At 47.7% G+C, this 24936-nt stretch overlaps 1 protein-coding gene across 1 annotated transcript in view; it reads right to left on the bottom strand.

Annotated features, from left to right (window-relative positions):
- The window catches only part of LOC138282981 (glutathione synthetase-like), a 234175-nt gene that overhangs the window by 191970 nt on the left and 17269 nt on the right, over positions 1-24936 (bottom strand). Inside the window, exon 2 of the mRNA XM_069221069.1 lies at positions 9274-9414. Coding sequence (XP_069077170.1) covers positions 9274-9402 — 129 coding nt within the window. The 5' untranslated portion in view covers positions 9403-9414. The remainder of the gene's footprint in view (positions 1-9273; positions 9415-24936) is intronic.

Raw genomic sequence — 24936 nt, forward strand, 5'->3', positions numbered from 1 at the left:
CACAACTCCCAACAAAGCATATTTGGTGGAATGCTTAGAATGAAAACCTGACTGCTGTGGGTGAAGTACATTGGCTTTTTTCTAAAAAAACATGGATTGAGTATTTACCAATTTCTCAGTTATTGTACTCATTGCAGGCAGCAATGAAATAAGGTGTAAGTTGGACTGTGTTGTAGGATTTGCAAGGGGGCTTCTTCTTCAAAGATTTGACCACTACCAACTTTCAATCTGCCGGTACTTCTGTTGTAAATAAGACGTTATTCAAAATCTCATTATTCACAGGGTTGACTATGCCCATAGCCTTAAGAAGGACCTGGGGAGGGCAAGGGTCATTTGGTGATCCTGATTTACAAGACATGATGGTCTGGTGGGTCTGGGCAAGCAAAATAGTTTGGAAGGCTAGCAAAGTTCTAGTCCCTGCTTGTAAGGGCTCCTCAATTGCAGCTTCATTTATTGAAAATGCAGGGGTGATAAAATCACATTAAATACATCGTACCTTCTCCTTAACACAAGAAGGAGAAATATGGTCGCATAATGCTTGGGAGGGTGAAATCTCTTTCTACAATGCACTAGGTTTAAGGAAGGGGTTAGAAATCTTGAAAATTAGCTTTTGACCAAATTGTGCTTCCTTAATTTGAGTAGAGAAATAAGCTTTTTTTACAGTCTTAATCTGCTTGTGATAAGCTTTTAGTGGCATTTTAAATTGCAACAAGTATGCTGGATTATAGGTCTTACCCCATTTTCTTTCTAATTTCTTACAAAGCAAATGTTAATTTACTATGGCCTGATTAAACCAAGTGGCAGGGAGTGAGGATTTGTGACTTTTCTTTGGGAAATTACTGGTGCTAATACAGTGGCTGTTTGAGATATCCACTTATTAAAGGATTCCTCATTATCAGCAATTCGTCCTTGAAATGTGGAGGAATTATATAAAGTTATCAAAAATCTGGGATCAATTAGCATCTTACCCCACATGTGAGTGGTGGAGGGGCCCAAGGTAGGAACAGAGAGAGGACGATTACCTTGCTCCGGATTGACTTTGAAAGGGATTCACATGTGGGCTGATCAACTAGATTGGATAGGAGCATCCATTAGTAAATTAGGATTATCAAAACAGATACATTCAATCAATCAACCAATCAATCAGGAATTTGTAAAGTGCACTACTCACCCTCAAGGTGCTGAGGGGGGAGGGGTAGGGGTTGAGGTGCTGCTACTGCTCAAACAGCCAGTTCTTGAGAAGTTTCCTGAAGGTAAGGAAGTCTTTGGTCTGGTGCAGGTGTGTGGGAAGAGTGGTCCACGTTTTGGCTGCGAGGTGCGAGAATGATCTACCGTCGGTTGTAGTTCTGCAGCCACATGGGACGGTTGTGAAGGCGAGGTCGGCAGAGCGGAGATGCCGGGTCGAGGTGTAGAATGAGAGTCGTCTGTTGAGGTATTCTGGTCCGGTGCTGTGCATTGCTTTGTTATCGTGGGTGAGGAGTTTGAAGGTGATTCTGTTGTTGACTGGGAGCTAGTGTAGGTTTCTCAGGTGGTCTGTGATGTGGCAGTGGCGGGGGATGTCCAGGATGAGGCGTGCAGAGGCGTTCTGGATACGTTGCAGCCTCTTCTGGAGTTCGGTCGTGGTTCCTGGGTAGAGGGCATTGCCGTAGTCCAGTTTGCTGCTTACAAGGGCTTGGATGACTGTTCTCCTGGTCTCTGTGGTATCCACTTGTAGGTATTTCAGAGCATGCAGAGGGTGTTGAAGCAGGAGGAGGAGATGGCGTTGACTTGGTGGGTCATGGATAATGAGGAGTCCGAGATGAATCCTAGGTTGCGTGCATGGTTGGTGGGAGTCGGAGCGGCTCCTAGACTGGCAGGCCACCAGGAGAAATCCCATGCAGAGGGGGTGGAGCCGAAGATGAGGACTTCCGTCTTGTCAGAATTGAGTTTGAGGCAGCTGCTCTTCATCCATTCGGCGAGGGCCTTCATTCCTTTGCAGAGGTTGGTCTTGGCGGAGCCCTTGGTGAGGGAGAGGATCAGCTGGGTGTCGTTGGCGTATGAGATGATGTTGAGGTTGTGGGATCGGGTGATGTTAGCAAGCGGGCCATGTAGACGTTGAAGAGGGTCGGGCTGAGGGACGGACCCTGGGGTATGCCGCAGATGGTCTCAGTGTGACCTGCTTTATGTGTAGGTACTGTAACCAACTTGTGCAGCCCTAATGTGCTTGAAGTATCAGAGAAATTAATTATTTCAGGGTCATTGGAGCATTCTCAATGAAACTTAAAGTATTCTATGATGGTGAAGGTAGTACTGAAGCACCAAAGGAGCTAGGGCTGCTTTGCTCAGAGAGGCCAGAAAAGTAGATCCTGAACCCTGTTGGTGGTAAATTAAACCAGAGGCACAGGACTGAGAGGGAATAGTCGTACCACAGAACCCTAAACTTTCAGCCCCTTCGAGGGAACTGAAGTTGAGGCTTTCACACTGAAGGGACTCTCTAAAAATAATGGAGAGACCTCCCCAAAGACCAGGTCTATCCTGCCTGGAGATGGTATATCCAGTGGGAAGGGCAAGGGCAATATCAGAATTGCACAAATCTTTCAGCAAGGATTCAGTGATGAACAAAAAGTCTATCTGAAGATGTACAATAAGGTCAGGCACTTCCTGGGAGTGTTTACTAAGTGAGCTGGAATTAATTAGACCAACCTGTGCCACACTTGTTTTATGAACCGGCACCACTGCTGGTGGTGGCGGGTCTAGTGACCCAAAGCAGGCTTTACATTTAATACAAGAAACAGGACCCTCAATGTCAAATAATGAGATGATGGTGTCACAATGCTAGGTAAATTTGATACAAGCTTTAAAAAAGTCGGCTGACATAGAAATACCTGATGAAAAATATGCAGTGTGCCTGGTGCGGGTCACAATTCAGTCACAGACGGGCTTCCCTTAGGCATGCAGGCAGCGTGTCTGCTATGCGTCCGCACCATTGGCTGGTTTAAATAGGAATCCCCAGTGAAAAGACTAGAGTGACCAACGCCAAAATGGCGTTTCTAGAAATGCTTCCTAGGAACCCAGGAAGTAAGAAAAGTACCAACCTTAGATAAAAAGGTCTATAGTACGATCACTAAAAACAATTTAAATAAACGTTAAAAATGCCACCCACATTCAAATTCTTTCACAGATTTTGTAATTCTCACAATTTCAAGTCTCGACGAGCAGAGACCTCAACAGGTTACTATGAGGCTCTATGCTGCACATCTGCATCATTGGCCAGTTCAAATAGGAATTCCCAGCAAAAAAGACTAGCACACCCAACACCACAATGGCAACTCTAAAAAGGATGGGGCAAGGCAATTTCCCCTACTACCTCTGCTGTTGTCCGGCTAGAGGTTCCTTCATGCATGTGGTCTAGGAATGCCGGATGAAAGAGGGGTACTGGACCTCAATATTTTGTTACTTAGAGAGGGCAACTAGTTTCTTGATAGTCTGTGACTCTATACTGGCAAAAATGGGAGGTTTCCCTGGATGGGAAGGGAACAGAGGACAAACGCTATTAGTGGAGATTGGATGCATGTTGTCTAAATGAGGCATAACAGGCCTAGGGAGGCCCCTCGATCTCAAAGTGGTTAAAACGAATGGATTATTGCTCAATGGCAGAAGAAGCAGTACTTTAGGCCAGGGGTTCCCCACAAAAGTACAACAAAATCTGGGGACTGAGAAAAGAGTCCGACAAAATTCCCCTATCTGGGCATTAATAGGAGGCTCCAGGGGAAGACATACGTAGCATGCTATTGGTGAAAAACTGGGATGGGAAAACTATAAACAAACTGTGGTTCATAATGTTAGTTACTGCAATCAAAAGGAGATGTCATGTGAAGGGGATGTGGTGTGGGTCGGTAGTAAATTGTTCATGTATTGGACTTATAAATGTTTGGATAACCTAATTAAAAGAGTTTTAAAAAAGAGAGGTGTGTTCATTTCTAAAATAACCCTTCACAAAAAAAGCTTGCTGCTGCCTGGAACTGCTTATAAGCTGCCATTTCCTGAAGCTCCTCATTGTGCATTGGAGTTTGTTTCCTTTGTGTACCCGGCCTCTTGTTGGCTTGTGTTCCAGTCCTGTTCGTGCTTGCTTCAGTCAGAGCCTACTCCCTGTTTCCCAGTCCTGTTTCTGCTTGCTCAGGCCATAGCCTGCTCCCTGTTTTCCAGTCCTGTTCCTGCTTGCTTCAGCCAGAGCCTGCTCCCTGTTTCCCAGTCCTCTTCCTGCTTGCTTCAGTCACAGCATGCTCTCTGTTTCCCAGTCCTGTTCCTGCTTGCTTCAGCCAGAGCCTGCTTCCTGTTTTCCAGGTCTATCCCTCCTTGTTTAAGCCAGAGCCTGCTTCCTGTTTTCCAGTCCTATTCCTGCTTTGCTTCAGCCTGAGTCTGTCCCCTGTTCTCCAGGCCTGTTCCTGCTTTGCCTCATAGTTTGTTCCTTCTGTTTCTGTTTGCTCTTGGGTTATTGTTTCTGGTAAGTGTACTATCAGTCCTCCCCTGTGTATAACTATTTTACTTTGTACTGGAGTTGACTCTTGGTTTACAGGGGACAATTCCTGCCCCATCCTTTGTCTAGTGTTGTATGTAGTCTTATGTGCCTATCTGTGACAGTGTGCTATTGCTGTTTTCCAGGAATTGTCACTGTGTCTCCAGCCGGACCCACAGGGGCTTGTCTTGTGTTCGTAAGTATAATCCTTGATTGTGCCCTAAGGGTCCCGAGACAGAATCACTTCTGCTGCCTGTAGGAGGCTGGCCTGACTTACAGTGGGCACCTTGTGTTACTTACACCTTGTGCCAGGTCCAGTTATCCCTTATTAGTAGATTAGTAGTGTTCTAGCAGTTTAGGCTGATAGAGCTAGCTATAGCAGAGCAGCTTAGGCTGAACTAGGAGACATGCAAAGCTCCTACTTTACCACTTATATCATATAACACTATATCATAAGAAACACAATACTCAGAGTAACTAAAAATAAAGGTACTTCATTTTAGTGACAATATGCCAAAAGTATCTCAGAAGATGTACTCCCTTAGGAGGTAAGTATAATACACAAAATATACACACAAACCAAAATCAGGTAAGTAAACAGTTAGAAAAGTAGTACAATTGAATGCAATACGAGACAATAGGTCTAGGGGCAACACAAGCCATATACTCCAAAAGTGGAATGCGAACCACAAATGGACCCCAGGCCTAGTGTAGTTTGTAGAGGGTCGCTGGGAGAGTAAGAAAACACTAAGGGTGTCCAAGATACTCCACCCTAAGACCCTGAAAAGTAGGAGTAAAGTTACCCTACTACCCCAGAAAGACAGTAAAACTGAGATAGGGGATTCTGCAAAGGCAACAACTGACTGCAAAACACTGAAGATGGATTCCTGGACCTGAGGACCTGCAAAGGAAGGGGACCAAGTCCAAGAGTCACGCAAGTGTCCAGGTGGGGCAGAAGCCCACTAGACCCCGGATGAAGGTGCAAAAGGGCTGCCTCCGGGTGGAAGAAGCCAAAGATTCTGCAACAACGGAAGGTGCCAGGAACTTCTCCTTTGGTCAGAAGATGTCCCACGGAGGGCTGGAGGATGCAGAGTTGTTTCCACGCAGAAAGACCGCAAACGAGCCTTGATAGCTGCAAGATTCGCGGCATAAGATAATGGGTTCGGCCCAGGAAGGACCAGGAGGTCGCCCTTTGGAGGAGGAGACAGAGGGGGCACTCAGCATCAGAGAGAGCCCACACAGAAGCAGGCAGCACCCACAGAGGTACTTGAACAGGCATTCAAGAAATCTGATCACGGCAGTCATCTCAACACAACAAAAGAGGGTCCCACCAAGCCGGTGGTCAACTCAGCGAGTTGAGCAATGCAGGACGGAGTGCTGGGGACCTGGGCTGTGCTGTGCATGAAGGAATCCTTGCAAAAGTGTACAGAAGCCCTAGCAGCTGCAGATCAAGCAGTACACAGGATTACTGTCTGGGGTGGGGAGGCAAGGAGTTACCTCCACCAAATTTGGACAGAAGGATCACTGGACTGTCGGGGTCACTTGAATCCAGCTCCTGTGTTCCAGGGACCATGCTTGTCAACATAAGAGGGGACCCAGAGGACCGGTGCCTGCGTTAGCAGGGGGAAGATTCCGTTGACCCATGGGAGATTTCTTCTTGGCTTCCAGTGCAGGGTGAAGGCAGACAGCCTCAGAGCATGCACCACCAGGAAAAAGTCGAGAAAGCCGTCAGGATTAGGCCCTACAATGTTGCTGGTAGTCGTCTTGCTACTTGGTCCCGGTTTTGCTGGTGTCCTGGAGCAGTCAGCGGTCGATCCTTGGCAGAAGTCGAAGAGAGAGATGCAGAGGAACTCTGGTGAGCTCTTGCATTCGTTATCTGAAGAGAAACCCACAGGAGAGACCCTAAATAGCCCTCAGAGAAGGATTGGCTACCTAAGCAGGTACAAGCCTATCAGGAGGGGTCTCTGACGTCACCTGCTGGCACTGGCCACTCAGAGGTCTCCATTGTGCCCTCACACCTCTGCATTCAAGATGGGGTGGTCACTCCCCTTTCCTTTGTCCAGTTTCGCACCAGAGCAGGGGCTGGGGGATCCCTGAACTGGTGTAGACTGGCTTATGCAAGGAGGGGTGTATCTGTGCCCTTCAGAGCATTTCCAGAGTCTCGGGGAGGCTACTCCTCCTAGCCCTTAACACTTATTTCCAAAGGGAGAGGGTGTAACACCCTCTCTCAGAGGAAATCCTTTGTTCTGCCTTCCTGGGACTGGGATGCCCAGACCCCAGGAGGGCAGAAACCTGCCTGAGGGTTGGCAGAAGCACTAGCTGCAGAGAAAACCCCAGAGAGCTAGTTTGGCAGTACCCGGGGTCCATGCTGGAGCCCCGGGGATGCATGGGATTGGCACCCCAATATCATATTTGGCTTGGGGGGACAATTCCATGATCTTAGACATGTTACATGGCCATGTTCGGAGTTACCATTGTGAAGCTACACATAGGTATTGACCTATATGTAGTTCACGTGTGTAATGGTGTCCCCGCACTCACAAATTTTGGGGAAATTGCCCTGAACAATTTGGGGGCACCTTGGCTAGTGCCAGGGTGCACTCACACTTAGCAACTTTGCACCTAACCTTCACTAAGTGAGGGTTAGACATATAGGTGACTTATAAGTTATTTAAGTGCAGTGTAAAATGGCTGTGAAATAACGTGGACGTTATTTCACTCAGGCTGCAGTGGCAGTCCTGTGTAAGAATTTTCTGAGCTCACTATGGGTGGCAAAAGAAATGCTGCAGCCCATAGGGATCTCCGGGAACCCAAGTACCCTGGGTATCTAGGTACCATATACTAGGGATTTATAAGGGTGTTCCAGTGTGCCAATCAGAATTGGTAAAAATGGTCCCTAGCCTGCAGTGACAATTTTAAAAGCAGAGAGAGCATAAACACTGAGGTTCTGGTTAGCAGAGCCTCAGTGATACAGGCTAGCAGGATCCCAGTGACACAGGCAAAAACAAACTGAAACACAAGTAAAAATGGATGTAACATGCCAGGCAAGATGGTACTTTCCTACACTGCCTCCTTTCTATGGGGCTTGCAGGGTGACTACCTGTAAGAGTAATCTGCACAGAGGCATTGACGTTCCCTGTTGCTGTGGGACGTTCTGAGCCTTGCTTGTGTACAACTTTAGTAGTAACCCCAGTGTGGTTATCCATTACTAATCCATTCACCTAAGCTTGCTATGCCTTCACTATCCTGTTTCTGTGCCTTACTATAGCTGTTTATTTCCAGTGTATGCCTTTAGCTGCTTTTCTGCTTCAGTACACTCCCTCTATAGGGAGATATTCTTGGACCTCAAGGGGTGCTCCACCCAGAGTTCTGACAAAACCGCCCAGAACCGTGACAAATACATAGATATATGGTGTATATCCTACAGAGTTTTGATGAGTAAAAGATGACTAAAATAAAATGAATATGTAAAAGATATATATACATATAGTACAATAATAATTGGTGTATTATTGACCAAGGAAACTACATTGAATCTATTCCTTAGGAGTCAATTGTGTTTATAATTATAGGCCTCATTACAACATTGGCGAGCGGCTACCGCCGCCCGCCAAGCTGTAACCGCTGTGTGGCCAACAATGCGGCCGCACTCCAGCGGTGCCCATTTGGACATCCCCGCTGGGCCGGCGGTCGGAAACCAAGTTTCCGCCCGCCGGCCCAGCGGGGATGTGGGCCGCAACATGGGAGCCGGCTCCAAATGGAGCCGGTGGTGTTGCGGCCGTGCGGCGGGTGCAGTTGCACCCGTCGCGCTTTTCACTGTCTGGACAGCAGACAGTAAAAAGCCGCATGGGGCCCTGTCAGGGGGACCCTGCACTGCCCATGCCAGTGGCATGGGCGGTGCAGGGGCCCCACGACTCCCCGTACCGCCAGCCTTTTTCTGGCGGTTCAGACCGCCAGAAAAAGGCTGGCGGTCGGGGACTCGTAATCCCCTGGGCAGCGCTGCAAGCAGTACTGCCCTGGCGGATTACAACCGCCGGGGCCATTGTGGCGGAAAACCGCCGGCCTCAGCGGTGTGACCGCGGCACTAACGCCGCGGTCAAAATACATCGGGAGGCACCTCCAATCTGTTGGTGGTGCTCCCGTCGTTTTGGCCCTGGCGTTGTAATACTGCCAGGGTTATAATAACCACCTATGTGTCTTCCGAAGACTCAAGAAGGTAACAAAAAGGCAACCCCTCTTTGTGTGTGATAGGAATCACCATATACAGAAGCAGGAGCAGGGGCAAAAAAGCATTCTCAAGGTGCACCTACTTTGCACAACTAAAATAAGTGCACATTTTGTGTGTCCTCAATAGTACTCCTTTTAGAGGGAGAGGCCTGGATCCAAGATCTCCTACCATACATCTCCCCACAAAAGTGGTTTAGTCACACTTTGCACTCAGCTGCAGGAGGATCCCTGCTCCCTCTTGAAACTGAGACTGGTTTGCCTCTGCCCGTGATTTCAAACCAATTATCAGACTTCCACTAATGTGCTGTCTCCAATGCAAGCACAAGCTTGTTTCTGCAATGAGATTCACATTTTCTGGAATCACACGCACAATCCATCTCAGTGCCAGAGGTACACAATAAACATGAACTGTGGAGCTGACCAGGACTGTGATAAGTAATCAGGCCCCAGATTGACAGGCTTCAGGAAATCAAGATCTTGGCACTCTGTACTGAACTTGGTTGAGGAAGAGCAGATGTCTTTTGCATTACTGTTCTTTAGGAAGATGTTACCTTAGATGTGTTGGGTTGTTCTTGAGTTCTTCTTACAGATCCTTGAAGCAAAGCAGCATCAACTGCAATTTGAATGATTTCTTTAACTAGAATATGGTCGTATAAAACATCATCCCAAACTCGTGCCATTGTGACTGCACTCTGAAACAAAACAAAATGAAGTATTGATTTAGGAGTGTATCAAGCTACTAAGTAGCAACACGCATTGGAGAACCCACGGTGGCTCTTAATAATATGGAGAGGAGCATCAGAATTAAAGGTCATGGGGCACAATGAATTCCAACTGCAGCAACAAGGAAAAACATGGATTATCAAACTATAACTCCCTCTGCTATTCAATGTAGAGATGTTTCACACAATTGTTGCAGCTGGTTGGGATTTGCACCATGCAGATCCTTGATGCAAACTCAGGTACAAGCTGCACTTATGTGGTTGGACCTTTTGTCCCTGGCTGGGGTTTGGCATCAACATTATATCAATGTCAGTGAAGCACATTAGGCCCCACAAGTATGACTGAGAGTAGTAACTTGAAAAACATAAGATTTATTGGCAGATTAGCAAAGTTACAAATTAAAATTATTCAAATTATTTAGAAATCGATAATCATCATAAAGGACAGTATAATTCAAAGTTGTTTAAATATGGCAAATTCAAAGTTAGAATATTTAAAGTCGTCAAAATCATAAGTACGTTTCAGTAAATTCCTTAATGATTCACAGCTAAGAAGCTGAAAGAATGAAGGGAAATAGCAGCAGAAGGTGTCAGCAAATAAAGGGCATCATTATGACTTTGGTGGTCAGAACACTCCGACCGCCAAAGCTGCTGGGAGGAGGCAACTGTCACTCCGGCTGCCTTCCTCTAGGTCATATTGTGATGTTCCAGCCAAACTGACCAGCAGAAACATCATATTAGGAAGTTCACGCTGGTCAGACCGGCTCGGCTCACTTAAGGGAGGCTAGGCCAATACCATAGCACACCAGCACCCTCAGAATGCGCACTATCTGTAAAGCAATACGACAGTGCTGGGCAGGGGGGGCCTGCCCTGCACTGCCCTTGCCATGGGCAGTGCAGGGATCCCCTTGCACTGTGTTTCTGCCAGCCATTCCATGGTGGGGACCCCGCCATGGAAAGGCTGGTGGAAAGAAGAGTCGTGATCAGCACGGCTGTGCTAAGTTAAGTTCCACAGTGGCTGACCACAAGTCTGCCCACCGTCAGCCCATCAGGAACCTTGTTCCTGGCAGTGATGACAGCCCCTTGGCAGTCCAACCGCCAGGGTTGTAATGTGGCAGACAGATCACCTGGAGTATAGAGGTCAGACCGCATCCACGGGGCATTCAGTCGTAAGACCACCAGCCTTGCAATGAGGGCCAAAGTCTCTAAATGGCAGAATCAAATGAATATTCAGTCAGAAAAATAAGAACGGATTTTCTCTGGAGTAAAACTCTTTGAGCCTTAGCAAAGGTCTAATGAAAAAGGGCATCAGTTCTCAAGCATATTGGAAGGGCATCTCTAAATCTAACTAACTACGGAATGCACAATTAAAACAAACAACTTTCAACAGTTTGTGACACTCCCCATGGTTCTCAGGGAGAAGTAACCGATCAGAATTATACACTGAAGATACAAACAAAGCAGTCTTCTTCCCAGGCACCGAACAATGGACATTTTAACTGCTTGGACTTCAAGCGATATCTTGTAAAAGGATAATACATTGAGGTCAGTATGTCCGAGGCACAGATGTGGTAATTCACAAGTCACTCTCTAAGGCACACTTTCTAATGACCCTTTCTCACAGAAATTAAAATGTTTCAAAACGTAATTAATTTGACTACTGTAGCTTCGAGCTGGGCTCCTACAAGGGCCCACCTCCCGTGCCTATTATGGCCCTGGGCCCCATCACCCAAGACCTTATTTATTCTAAAGGGGGAACCATGTGGCCGCTTTCCCCAAGCCTCATTAGGACTTGGGGACCCCATCTCCCAAGGCTTCTTCTTTTTTTTAAAGATGAGGGGGCCATAGTGAGCCTCATCCTAAGCCTGTTATGGACTTGGGGACCCCATCCTCCAGGAACCTATATATTTTAGGGGGGAGGAGGACCATACAGTCCCCCTCCCTGAGCAGTATTTGGCCCTGGAGTCCCCATCCCCCAGGGCCCACATCAATTAAAAGTGGATGCCCTGGTGCCCAGCCAGGGCACCCACCATGCTGATGTTGTTGGGAGCCTGCACTGTTCCTGTCAGGAGGGAGTAACTATATATGCTGCTCCCTCTTGGTGGGAGCAAACTCCTGATCTGCTTACCTGCCCGCATCCGTGCAGGAAGAAAAACAGACCAAAAGATTTCTCCCAGCTGGTGGGAGCATTTTTAAAACTCCCGCCAGCTGGGAGACGACTTTGTGTTTGCTCCTGTTTGGCAGGAGTTTTAAAAATTCGCCCACTAGGCAGGAGCAAAGTCAAGATTCCCTGCCCACGTTGGTGCGGGAGGGAAAACTGCTGTTGCACAGTGGTGGGCTTACCGCGACACAGCAATTGATCCGGCAGCTAGGGGGTGTGGTCCCCAGGGTCTTTTAAAGGCTCGGTGGGGGGAGCCCCTTGAAAATATAGATTGGGTCCACAGGGCTAAAAACGGCCTGAGATGGAGTCCACATGCTCCCCCTCTCCTTACAAATGACTTCGGGCCCCAGGGATGGAGTCGTAAAGGATGAAAATTACCTGGGGGCGGGCTGATTCCTCCTCCCCTATACAAATAAACAGCTATTGATCCCTGAAATAATGAACACAAGGCAATGTTCATGCTCATGTTAAAACCAATAAGCTTTATTTATCAATTATTTAATATGGTGATAAAGGTAACAGCTTCTCTATTTACACTGTGAATACCACTTCAAATCCTGGAGACCTAACTTTATTAAGTGCGAAAAACCTTATGTGCTGCAATAGGCTTGTATAGAAGAATTAGAGGTTTGCTAGGCAGAGGGTATGATGGTATGCAATTTGCCGCAATACCTCACATAGAACTAAAAAAACACTAGGTCTATGGAGTAGCTACCCCTGTCACATTTATTTAGAATATGTGCTTTGCCCCCTGTTACTCTGCAACAGAGAGGGCTTCTAATTTATAATTCCACCTGAAATCATTGTAAATAATTCTAATTCTTGCACATAGTTGTTAGATGTGTGCATTAAAGTACCTTTCCTCTTTAAAAAAAAAATATTGACTGAACATTGATTTTATTTTTACATGTCACAAATGTTTAATTTTCTGTCCTCCATGACTTCACCAAATCAGCTTTGTACTGCATTACCTTGTTTCCTTAAAAGTCAATAGCCAAGTGGTGTACTTGGTCCAGAATGTGATGGCAAGGGGACCCTGCGCACCACAAATTAAAATCTACCATTGACAAAACTGGGGCATAAACATCTGTGACTGCCCTGGAACATTACATTGTGAACTCTCTGACAACTGCAACAGAAAAAGGTTTTACATTGCAAACTCTTTGACAACTACAATAGGATAAGAATCCAATTCTTAACAGGAAAACACCTAAAGAAGGTGTTTTCCTTTGTTTAACACTGAGAGACCTTATGCACAAAGCTGTTCTTTAAGAGGTGCCAAAACGTCTTCTTTTCATTGTGTAGATTTGTAATTTTGTGTTTAGTATTTAGCTATGCATATATTAAAGTGTTTTTCCCTGCTAAAAGTATGTATTTAGAACTAGTATGTACTCTGAGGAGTTCTTTGATGTTTATTAAACTTCCTTTAGTATTCTGAAGTAGGTACCTTGAGTCACCACATTTATGCCTGTCATGAGTTAGTGGATGGCAGTGACCCCTGGGGACACCCAAACTAATGAGGTGAAGGTTCCTGGGGCTAACCCTCCCCATGTTTGGTATTTCAATATGGCTGAAGTCTTCTGCCACACTAACTTGGACTCTGAGGGATGGGGGTGTGTATGAGGATGTACTATGGTAATCCTAGTGTTCTCCTATATCTATCACTAAAATCTAGATTGAAACAGGTCCTGTACCCACAACAGCCTCAAAACAGATGTCTGACAGAAAATAATCAAATTTATTAGGAAGCAGGCAGAAGATACATAAACATTATGTTGTATGCCATTTCCCCGCTTTGAAGTGTGCCCAAAATGTTAGCTGTAAATCCAGCACACCTGTCAAACAGGCTTTGACACTATAATGTCAAAAACAGGCCACTGGGATTTAGGCCTGTCCGGTTGGGGGTTGGGAGGGAGCAAAAGAACAGCCCTGGCCAAGTAAACTGAAATTAAACAAAATGTATAATGGCATCTTAGTGCTGATACCACAAGCAAGAAAGAACACAGAGAAAAAACTATTGTGAGAAAAGCTAAGTTTTAACAGTTTTCTAAAGTGGAAATGTTAGTCCACCGACTGACTCTGAGATGGTAAAAAGTTCCAGAGTATAAAGATCTACCACCCAAGGTGGACTGTTTTACTCTGGGTATTATCAGATTTTTCCTATTAGCTGACCTCAGTTTATGGTTGGGCGCGTATCAGTGGAATCTCGATATCAGGAATTCGAGCCCTCTCTTTTGAATGTCTTTTTGAGCAAAGCACAGAGCTTTAAAGGTTCTCTCTTTTGTACTGAAAATCAGTGCAGCTTTATTAGATACTGAGTTTTTGGGGAGGATAATCAGAATTAGTCGCACAGCTGAATTTTGCACAACTTGCTGCCTGTTAAGCAGTGTTTGTATTAAGCCCTAAATAGAATACATAACAGTAATAAAGGCATGAGGTGTTAGCCCTGAAATTATTTGTCTCCAGGAGGATGTCAGGATAAATGGAAATGGAAATATTTTCCTCAACATGCGAAGGATGTGAAAGCATGAAGCAATGATTTGGCTTTCTTGAGTTTTAAAATTCAGAGAGGAGCCAAAAATTGTTCCTACATTTCTTGCTAAACTAACAAGTTATGGTAATACTCCAAGTTCTGATGGCCACTAGTCCATAATTCAGAAAAAGGGTGTACTGCCAAAGACAAACAACAGTTTTCTCAGCATCAAGCTTTAAACAATTTGGAGCTCATCCACAGGTAAACGTCTCTCAAATGGTTTTATAAATTAGTGGCAGAGGACTGAGCTTACTTTATTGTAGTAGCAATCATTTTGGTATCATTGGCATAAAAGTATACCACAAAACTAAAAGATCTTATAAGCACAGCTAAAGGTGCAACCTACAAATTTAAATAGGTGGGGCTCAGGGACGAGCCCTGAGAAAAAACGCACAAGGAAGAGAGAAGGGAGCATATTTCTTGTGCTCATATGCCACCATCTGTACTTTCCCAAATAAAAAGGACAGAAGGAGTTGAAAAGCCTTGTCTTAAATCCCCAGCTGGGCTAGTCTCACCAACAGCACAGCATGCAACAGCATGCCGAAGGCCACCAACAGGTCTATTAAAACAAGGATGGCAGGACCTCCCCTGTCTACCATGGATCTTATGTCATCAGCGACCATGACCATTGCTGCCTCTGTGCTATGGCACGCCCTAAAACCCAACTGGAAAATGTCAAGGAGATTGTACTTTCCCAAATTAGACATGAGTTCCTGGTTTTGGGCATTTTCTATGATTTCAACAGGATTCATTAAGTTTCAGCTAACATTTATCTGTGACAGTGTATGCCTCTTTGTGAAGTGTGCCCCAAATACAAAATGAAAACCCCCAAAATACAACCAGCATTTTGACACTTTAATATCAAAAGGATCCTCCTAGCCCTAGTCTACATATTCTGTCAGGACCAGCTGGCTCATCTCTAATAATTTAAGCCACCCTTTTGGGAGCAAGTTGACACCACGTTCACACCTATTCAAATGCTAAATACTGTATGCAGAAATGAGAGAGCAAAATGAGATTTAGCTTCCTGTGATTCCAGGCAGGGCAAAGGTAAAGTTCTAAAATGTTTCTTTCCTAAATATGTATTACAAATCCAACTTTACCAGTGAATTGGTCTTGTAACAAGTATTTCCCTAGCTTGAGATATCATATTTTAATGTAAATATTTTATCTCAAGTTTCCTATAGACCAGCCAACCATGTAAGAACATGTTTAACATTAAACATTTACATGTTCTACTTTTAACCATCATGTGTCATGTCTTATAAGCAGTAAGGCCTTCCTAAAGGTGACTTAATAAGAGTTAAAAGGAGGGTTAAGGCTTGCCAGAAAGAGGTTATTTTGATAGGCTGATTTTATATTTTAAACCTGCAAGATTGTACTGCCCATGGCATGTCACTGCAGTGGGTTGTCCAATGGCTGTTGCAGCCCACTGGTGACATTTAACTTACTAGCCCAAGGTACACTGTTTCCTTACGGTAGGAGCTTACAGGTAAGTGAAATAAACCAATCAAATGTATACCGATTTTTAACAAGTTGAAAGGAGGAGCTCAAACACTTCACTACTGGTTACTAGGGGAAAGTGCACAGAGTTCTGTAGCCAGCAAAAAAATGGCTCATCAAAAACGCAAAAAATCCAAGAGGACACTGTAGAAAGGATAGGTTTCCATTTTACCTGATGATTAGCTCTATTTCACCTAATTGTCCAAGCACAAGCAGTCTCCCTTCACTTAACCTATATTCTTTATCAAAGTCATGAGTATTCCTATTTTTGACACCTCTCCTGCCCTAGTTGCCATAACTATACAGAACCAACTCAACAAATACGGGTAATTGCAATTAACAAATTAAAATTCAAGGCACATTTTTTCAAGATATCTAGGAAAACAATTTTCCTAGCAAGCGCTACCTAATTAATTGTTTGCCCGCTATCCCTCCTAGCTCCTTCTTCATGCATGAACCTTTGATCACTTGCCTTCTCAATTATCGCGATAGAGACCTAGTGCTCCAACTCTTCCGTACACATGGGCTGTGGAAATTCGAAGATGCACATTACTGCCTATCCAGACGGCGGAGGTTCAAAAGAAGCGCACCTCCTTCTTTCTGGTGAAACAACATCTTCAGGAACATAACCTCATATATGCCCTATAGGTCCCTGCAAAATTGCGGGTGCAGGATGGTGCAAAAACTCATATATTCATGTCACCCAAGGACACCTGGACCTGGCTCCACGCCAAGGGCGACACGTAAGGAAGGCACAGAGGAGCAGTGGTCGGCCCCAGGAAGAAACACAAACGTCGCACAGGACAGAGGGCTAAATCGATCCCGTGCACTGCTTGAGGCCATTCAGTTTGCGGCTAACCTATTCTACAGGAATCCCTGGACTCAGATCCTGAACTGGGAGATCGCAGTGACTCTGAAAATTCAACCCATGGGCCGTCACTCACTCCCGACTCAGCTGATGATATTTGAGTCCAATATCACTCGTTAGAAAGGCCAACGTTCCCTGGAGACCATCTGTTCAGCCTCAGGGGAGATAAGCTTATGCCAAATGGAACCCCAGGGGGTCAACATCGAAATACCTTCTGAGGGAACATCGGCCCACCCACAGCTTGGAGTGGCTGGCAGATCCAGTTCAGCATCCGGTGTGCCGAGCATTCAAGCCGACACACAAGGCACTCACACCGTGATATATTCCATTTGGACCGGTTGACCCCCATGCCTGTTGTCAGGTTACATTGTTTTGGCTTAGTGTTGTTCATGAAGCACAGTCTTGGTATCCTGTTAGACCTAATTTTGTCCCTATTTCAGTATTTTTTTTAATTGTTTTGTTATTGCCACCATGAAATACTTGCAAGATGGGAGCGGGAGGAGCAGAAGATACATGAGCAGAAGCAACATCTCAAGCAGGGTGCAAATGAACCTCACCAACATTGAAACAGGGTGGGTTGATGTGAGCCTAGGGCAGGTCTGGACTCCTACATATGTATGGCTGCACAGACGCAATCTTTTATAACACGCTATAATGTGATCACATGGAATGTGTGGGGCATGGCAACACTTCTCAAGAGACATCGTATTTATGCATATTTGAAGCGCCATCTGGTTCATATAGCTATGATACAGGAAACACATTTATCAGAGGCCACCCTTGGGAAGCTGCGCACTAGCTGGAAGGGACAAGTATTTGGTACCATGTCATCATCCTTTGCGTGAGGTGTGGCAATATGGGTTGCACCCACAGTGCTCTCCATGGCAGACTGCACACAAATAGACTCCAATGGTTGATACGTTGTGACTGAAGGCCACCTTGATGGTACACCATTGACACTTGTAGGTTTATATGCACCCAATACTAACCAATGGAGCTTTTTGAACACATTGACACCCGCTTTGTTCTGGGATCCAGCGGGGGGCAGTTTGTGGGGTGGTGACTTTAATTGTGCGCCTGATGTTGTACTAGATCGTTCACTTCCCCCGCTGCTGACTGCACCAAGTAGGCACACCTCCTTTGAGATTGCAGCCTGGAGATCAGGGAGCGGATTACATGATTTATGGTGACAGGGGTAACCAGCAGAGCGAGAATACTCCTTTTATTCCTCGGTACACGACCTGCACACCAGAATAGACTTGATGATGGCACCAGCGCCATGATCCAAAGGGTGCATAGCTCTGCATACCTGGCTCGGACCTTAGGGGTGGTCCTGGGGTGGGGCTGCCCGATCACAAAGATACCAACTTGGCACCTGCGAGTAGAAACATTGTCTGACCCCCCTTTCCACGAGGAGCTAACTGCATGCATCTCCGCATATTTTGCACAAAACAACAACACAACATCACACCGCGCTACCGAATGAGATGCACACAAAGTAGTGGTGCGTGGCCATTGCATTGCTGCCTCTCTAAGTGCTCGATGGGTGCTGCTCCGCGAGGTGGCCACAGTGGAGGCTAAAATGCAAGTAGCAGAGGTGGCTGTGGCCAACAGGTAGACGCACCCTGAGGATCTTTGTGCTCTACAAGCAAACTATAAGGAAGCAGATGCCATACTAGGCAAATATGACTAAAGACACTCCATGACAAGACAGCACGCGGAGGGTGACAGATCGGGCTGCTTACTCGCCTGGCTGGTCCGGTACACCCCACAGCGTTCGCCTATTGGGGCAATAAGACTAGATTCAGGCACAATCGTTAACAAACAAGGGGCTATAAACGCTGCTGTTACTCCTGCTATCAAACACAGTACGCGGCCACCCCCGCACCCATACCTGGGCAAATGACTACTTTTCTGGATACCCAACCTCTGCAGCGCATACAGCCGGATCAAACCACTGCACTAGAAGGTCCCATTAGTATGGAGGAGATCCGTATTGCCCTACCCAAATGGCCCACAATAAGGCTCCAGGCGCCGATGGTTTACTTGTAGAATACTATGCAACACATGCGAACCACCTTTTGCAGCCCATGCTTACCATGTTCAATGAGACACACACAGTGGGGCAGTTACCGGAATCACTACGTAAGGCCCTCATAGTGGTCCTTCCGAAGGCTGGCCTAAATCCCTTAGACGTGCGCTCCTACGGCCCAGTCTCCGTACTAAACACAGATTGCAAGGTCTTAGGGAAAATACGGGTGAACAGACTCCTCCTCCTCCTTCTTCATTTGATACACGAGGACCAGTCCGGATTTATACCCGGTCGAAACACCTTCCTGAATATCAGGAGACTACTTTGTCTTCTCCACAGCACCACAGAGTCGAACCACCGTAGAGTGTCCGTATCCCTAGATATCGAAAAAGCGGTCAATACCCTAAACTGGGACTTTCTTATTACAACACTAGGCACAATGGGCTTCGGACCTGGATATATATCCTGGATCACTACCTTATACTTTAACCTGACAGTTCGAGTCAAGACAGGGCAAATAATTTCAGACAGACTCTCCATACACCGGGGCAACAGACAGGGATGCCCGCTCTACCCTCTGATGTTCGCTATAGCTATGGAACCCCTGGCCGTCAAATGGCATAAGAATGCATGTCTGTGGGGCACACCGGAACTTCACATGCATCACATCATCTACCTATATGCGGATGGCATCTTAATATATTTACGAGACCACGCCATCTCCATGCTGGGGGTTATGTCCATATTAGATTCCTTCGCCGAAATCTCGTGGTTGCGAGTTAATTAGACTAAGGGGGTCATTACAACATTGGCGGTAAAAGCCGCTTACCGCTGTGCAGAAGACCGCCAACACACCACTGCGGAATTCCGCCACAGTCATTATGACCCACAGCTCGGAATCTGCCAAAATATAGACACCCACACAAGTCCGCTACACCAAAGGTCAGTGATAAACTGGCGATAACAAAACCTCCACCGTCACACCAACAGGAATACGCCCACACTATTACGACCCACGAATCCACACAGCAGTCTTTCAACCGCGGTATTCCATTGGCGTAACACACCGCAGTGCTCAAAATACACACACATTTACAAAACACATCCACATTGGACAATTCAAAATACACACACCTGATACACATACAAACACCACTCCCACACATCCAAAACAATATAAAACACACACCCACATCACCCACAAACCCCTACGACCACAATTGGGACTGAAGGCCAGAGAGAGACACCACCCTCTACAAACGAGCATCCACAGGCACTCAACACCATCACTCACATAACATCCATGCACCTCACACAACACACCTCTAAATATCACCCCACACATCACAACACACACCACCCCACACATCACCCACACCACCCCATGGCACCGCAAAGACACCCCAGATTCTCTGAGGAGGAGCTCAGGGTCATGGTGGAGGAAATCATCCGGGTAGAGCCACAGCTATTCGGATCACAGGTGCAGCACACCTCCATAGCTAGGAAGATGGAGCTCTGGCGAAGAATCGTGGACAGGGTCAACTCAGTGGGACAGCACCTAAGAACTAGGGATGACTTCAGGAAGAGGTGGAACGACCTACGGGGGAAGGTGCGTTCTGTGGTCTCAAGACACCACATCGCGGTACAGAGGACTGGCGGCGGACCGCCACCTCCTCACCCACAACTAACAACATGGGAGGAGCAAGTCTTGGCTATACTGCATCCTGAGGGCCTCGCAGGAGTAGCTGGAGGAATGAACTCTGGTAAGTCAGATCTTTACTACTTCATCCCCCACCCAACCTGCATGCCATCACATACCCCCACCTTCGCCCTCACCCCCATCACTCCAACTCCTCACACATGTCCCAATATCACAAACAACAGATCCCAAACCCAAGCCCTGCATGCAACACATATGCAATAATCATGCCTTTACACCCCTGCAGGACCCCTACCCAATGTCACCGGACAGGAGGGTCCAGATATGTCCTCTCCACCCACAGAAGAGGCCTTCAGTGATGACAGCAACTCTGTCCAACTGGATCTAGATGACCAGCCCGGCCCATCTGGGACCTTGGGACAGTCGGTTCCCCTCACACTGGCACAAGCCACTACAGAGCTTGCCCCCTCTGGAAACACCAGCACAGCACCCACCCAGCGAGCCCATACCTCTGTCCCCAGGACGCGTCAATCAGCAGTGTGTCCACCACTACAGGGAACCCAGGCTAACCCACCACGACAACAACACCAGGGACCTGAGGGCAGTGGCAGTAGGCACACGGTTCAGGGGATAGAGGCCCAGGAACACAGGGGAACTGGGAGGGCTGCTGTGCGACAGGGGGAGGACAGGCCCAGGGAACCCACTTTCCACAAGGCCCTCTCCAACATCATGGGAGCCTACCACCATTCCCAGGAGACGATGGCAACGGTACTGGCCAAGTTTCAGGAGACCCAGATGCTGCAGGAGGAACAGTATTTGGGCTTCAGGGAGGAACTCAAATCCATCAATTCCACCCTGGGCACCATTGTAGGAGTGCTGAAGGAACTCGTCAACACCAGGAGGGACACTGTGGCACAACAAGGGGCCCCTGACACTATCCTGGACGATGAACTGCCCACCACCTCCGCCGGCGCTAGTGGACAGGAGGCACCGGCACAAGACCACCACACCAGCACCCCACCCCCTGCAGAGGGAGAACCACCCTGCAAACGGTCCCTGAGATCCAGGACAAAGACAGAGAACGATGCCAAGGCCCCCACCAAGAAATGAGACCACCCTGATTGTCATCCTTTTGTCCCACCTTGTCACCCTGTCCATCCTTAAACTGCCCCAGCTCCACTTCCTATGCCCCTTTGGACAATGCACCTGTGAAACTAATAGATTAGACTCTGCCATGGACATTCCTCCACCATCACCCCTCACCATTTTACAACCCCCTCCAATATTGAGCACTTAAACAAACGCCCTTAGAGCACAAAACAATCAGGAGTCTGTCTGTGATTTCGAAATAGTCTATTAGCAATTACAGTGTCAAAATGCTCTTTAAATGTAATGTCAACATACCTATGTCACACAGCTCTAGTCCATGAGGAAACAAAGCAGATGTCACACAGTGGGACCCACATCTGTGAAATCATAAGGGAAAGTGACAACTCAGTTACTATACACTGGGTGAAAATGACAGTAGAGAGGTAGTAGATTTAAATCAGATGTAGCAGGCAGTGTTGTGTTCTTACCTGTGTCTCACTTGAAGTATTGCAGGATCACCGTGTTCCTGTTGTCGATGTCCTCTTCTTCTGCTTCCTCGTCTTCACTGTCCACAGGGTCCACAGCTGCCACAACACCTCCATCTGGATCATCCTCCTGCAGAAAAGGCACCTGTCATTGCAAAGCCAAGTTGTGAAACATACAGCAGGCCACAATGATCTGGCATGCCTTCTTTGGTGAGTAGAATAGGGAACCACCTGTCATATGGAGTCACCAGAACCTGGTCTTCAGGAGGCAGAAGGTCCGCTCTATAATCCTCCTAGTTTGCCCATGTGCCTCATTGTAGCGTTCTTCTGCCCTTGTCCTGGGATTCCTCACTGGGCTCAGTAGCCGTGACAGGTTGGGGTAACCAGAGTCACCTGCAAATGTCAAGGGACAACTGTTAGAGACACACTAACCCTTAGGGACAACCCTAGACCCAGACACCTAGTCACACTGTATAGGGTCCATATCCTCACCTAAAAGCCACACACGGTGCCTCTGGAGTTGCCCTATTACATAAGGGATGCTGCTATTCCGCAGGATGTAAGCGTTATGCACTGAGCCAGGGAATTTAGCATTAACATGGGAGATGTACTGGTCTGCTAAACACACCATCTGCACATTCATGGAATGGTAACTCTTCCGGTTTCTGTACACCTGTTCACTTCTGCGTGGGGTACCAAGGCCACATGTGTCCCATCAATGGCACCTATGATGTTGGGGATAAGTCCCAGGGCATAGAAATCACCTTTCACTGTAGGCAAATCCTCCACCTGAGGGAAAACGATGTAGCTCCGCATGTGTTTCAGCAGGGCAGACAACACTCTGGACAACACGTTGGAAAACATAGGCTGGGACATCCCTGATGCTATGGCCACTGTTGTTTGAAAAGACCCACTTGCTAGGAAATGGAGTACTGACAGCACCTGCACTTGAGGGGGGATTCCTGTGGGATGGCGGCTACCTGACATCAGGTCTGGCTCCAACTGGGCACAGAGTTCCTGGATTGTGGCACGATCAAGCCTGTAGGTGATGATCACATGTCGATCCTCCATTGTCGACAGGTCCACCAATGGTCTGTACACCAGAGGATGCCGCCATCTCCTCACATGCCCCAGTGGACGGTGCCTATGGAGGAGAACAGCGAGCAGAGTGTCAACCAACTCTGAGGTCCGTAAAAATATTAACAAAACGAAATATGCCTGTATGAGTGTTTAGGCAAGGCCTAGATATGTGTGACGTAGTCCAAAATAATGCCATGTGGGCCCCTGAAATGGCGGCTGCCTGACCTGTAAAGTGGGACAGGGGGATGTGAGGTAACTGCGCTGGCATTGTACACCGTCGCGGTAGGCGGTTGAAGACCGCGGCGCAAACCTGCATTGGTTAACATTGGACCCTATGGGTCCCAGGAGCCAATGACGATGTACGCCGGCAGTGACGGTACGCACCACCGCGGACGTGACCGCCATTTTCTATCTGTTCAATCACTTGATAACTGATCTTCGACAGGAGAGGACCTACACTGCAAGTGCTGCTGTGACCTCAATCTGGAAGAGACAATGGCTCGTGTGTCTGGGGAAAGGGCCCCTGCCTTCAGCACGGAGGAGTTGGAGAAACTCGTGGATGGGGTCCACCCCCAGTACACACTACTCTACGGTCCTCAAGACAAACTGGTAAGTACACGGTGAGCATGCTGTATGGGCAATGCCTATGTGGAGTGGTGTGGATGAAAGATGGGGGGGTGAGAATGAGGCGTGCATGAAACAACGGTGAGTGCATGTGCATCATGGCAAGGGTAGGGATGCGGGCCAATGACTGTGACGGTGCAGATGGTAATTACTGCTCTTTTTCCCCCTGTACAATTCCTGTAGGTCAGCGCCCACCAGAAGAAGGACATTTGGCGAGCCATCGCCAAGGAAGTCCGGACCCTGGGGGTCTACCACAGACGGAGCACCCACTGCCGTAAAAGATGGGAGGACATTCGCCGCTGGAGCAAGAAGACGGAGGAGGCCCAGCTGGGGATGGCCTCCCAACGTGGGAGGGGTGCCCGTCGCACCATGACCACCCTGATGTTCAGGATCCTGGCGGTGGCATACCCGGAGTTGGATGGGCGCTTGAGGGCATCACAGCAGACACAAGGGGGTGAGTACACTCTCATTCTGCTGATTCAGCTCGCACTGTAGGTGTCTGGGTGGGGGAGGTGGGCTGTGGGTTCCCCTAGGCCAGGGTGAGTTTAGTAGGCAAGGACCCTTTTTGAGTCAGGCCCTGTGGCACCCCACCTGTGTACAGTGCCAACTACACCTAGTCAGGCACCTGTGACATCCATGTGTGCAGAAATCGGGCATAGCCGTGTAACCCATGTCCCTGGGTTTGAATAGTGGATTCCAAGTGTGCAGCATAGTGCGGGGGCTTCTGTGTCTGTCGTGTCCGCCAACCTTAGCGGTATTGCAAGCACTGAACATGTCTTTCTTCTGTCTCCCCCCCTTTTTTGTGGTCTCCCTGTTCTTGTGTGCATTAGCATCATCAGGCAGAGGAGCAGTGGCAACGGAGCAGGAGGGAGCTGCATCCTACATGGCCCTGGAGGGCGACACTATGGAGTCTGAATTCACCAGTGGGACGGAGGGCGAGGGGAGCTCCACGGCGGGGGCAGGAGCTGACACCAGTGATACGGACTCCTCCTCTGATGGGAGCTCCCTTGCGGTGGCGGGCCCATCTGTGCCCCCCGCATCTACAGGTACAGCCGCCACCCCCCCTACCAGCACCGCCCTCCCAGCAGCCCCTCAGTGTTTGCCCTGTGCCTGCTCACCCAGGAGGGTGGGCATCACCTTCGCTCCAGGCACCAGTCACCCCTGCTGCCCTCAGTGAGGAGGCCATTGACCTCCTCAGGTCCCTCACTGTTGGTCAGTCTACAATTTTGAATGCTATCCAGGGTGTAGAGAGGCAGTTGCAACAAACCAATGCATGCCTGGAGGGCATTCACTCTGGTCAGGCAGCCCTTCAGCGAGCTTTTCAGACTCTAGCCTCAGCACTGATGACAGCCATTGTCCCTGTCTCTAGCCTCCCCCCTCCAATTCCCTCCTCCCAGACCCACACCCCTGTACCTCAGCCTATCCCAAGCACACCATCAGACCAGCATGCACACACC

Source organism: Pleurodeles waltl, chromosome 2_2, assembly GCF_031143425.1.
Source record: "Pleurodeles waltl isolate 20211129_DDA chromosome 2_2, aPleWal1.hap1.20221129, whole genome shotgun sequence".
In the NCBI taxonomy this organism is placed as follows: Eukaryota; Metazoa; Chordata; class Amphibia; order Caudata; family Salamandridae; genus Pleurodeles; species Pleurodeles waltl.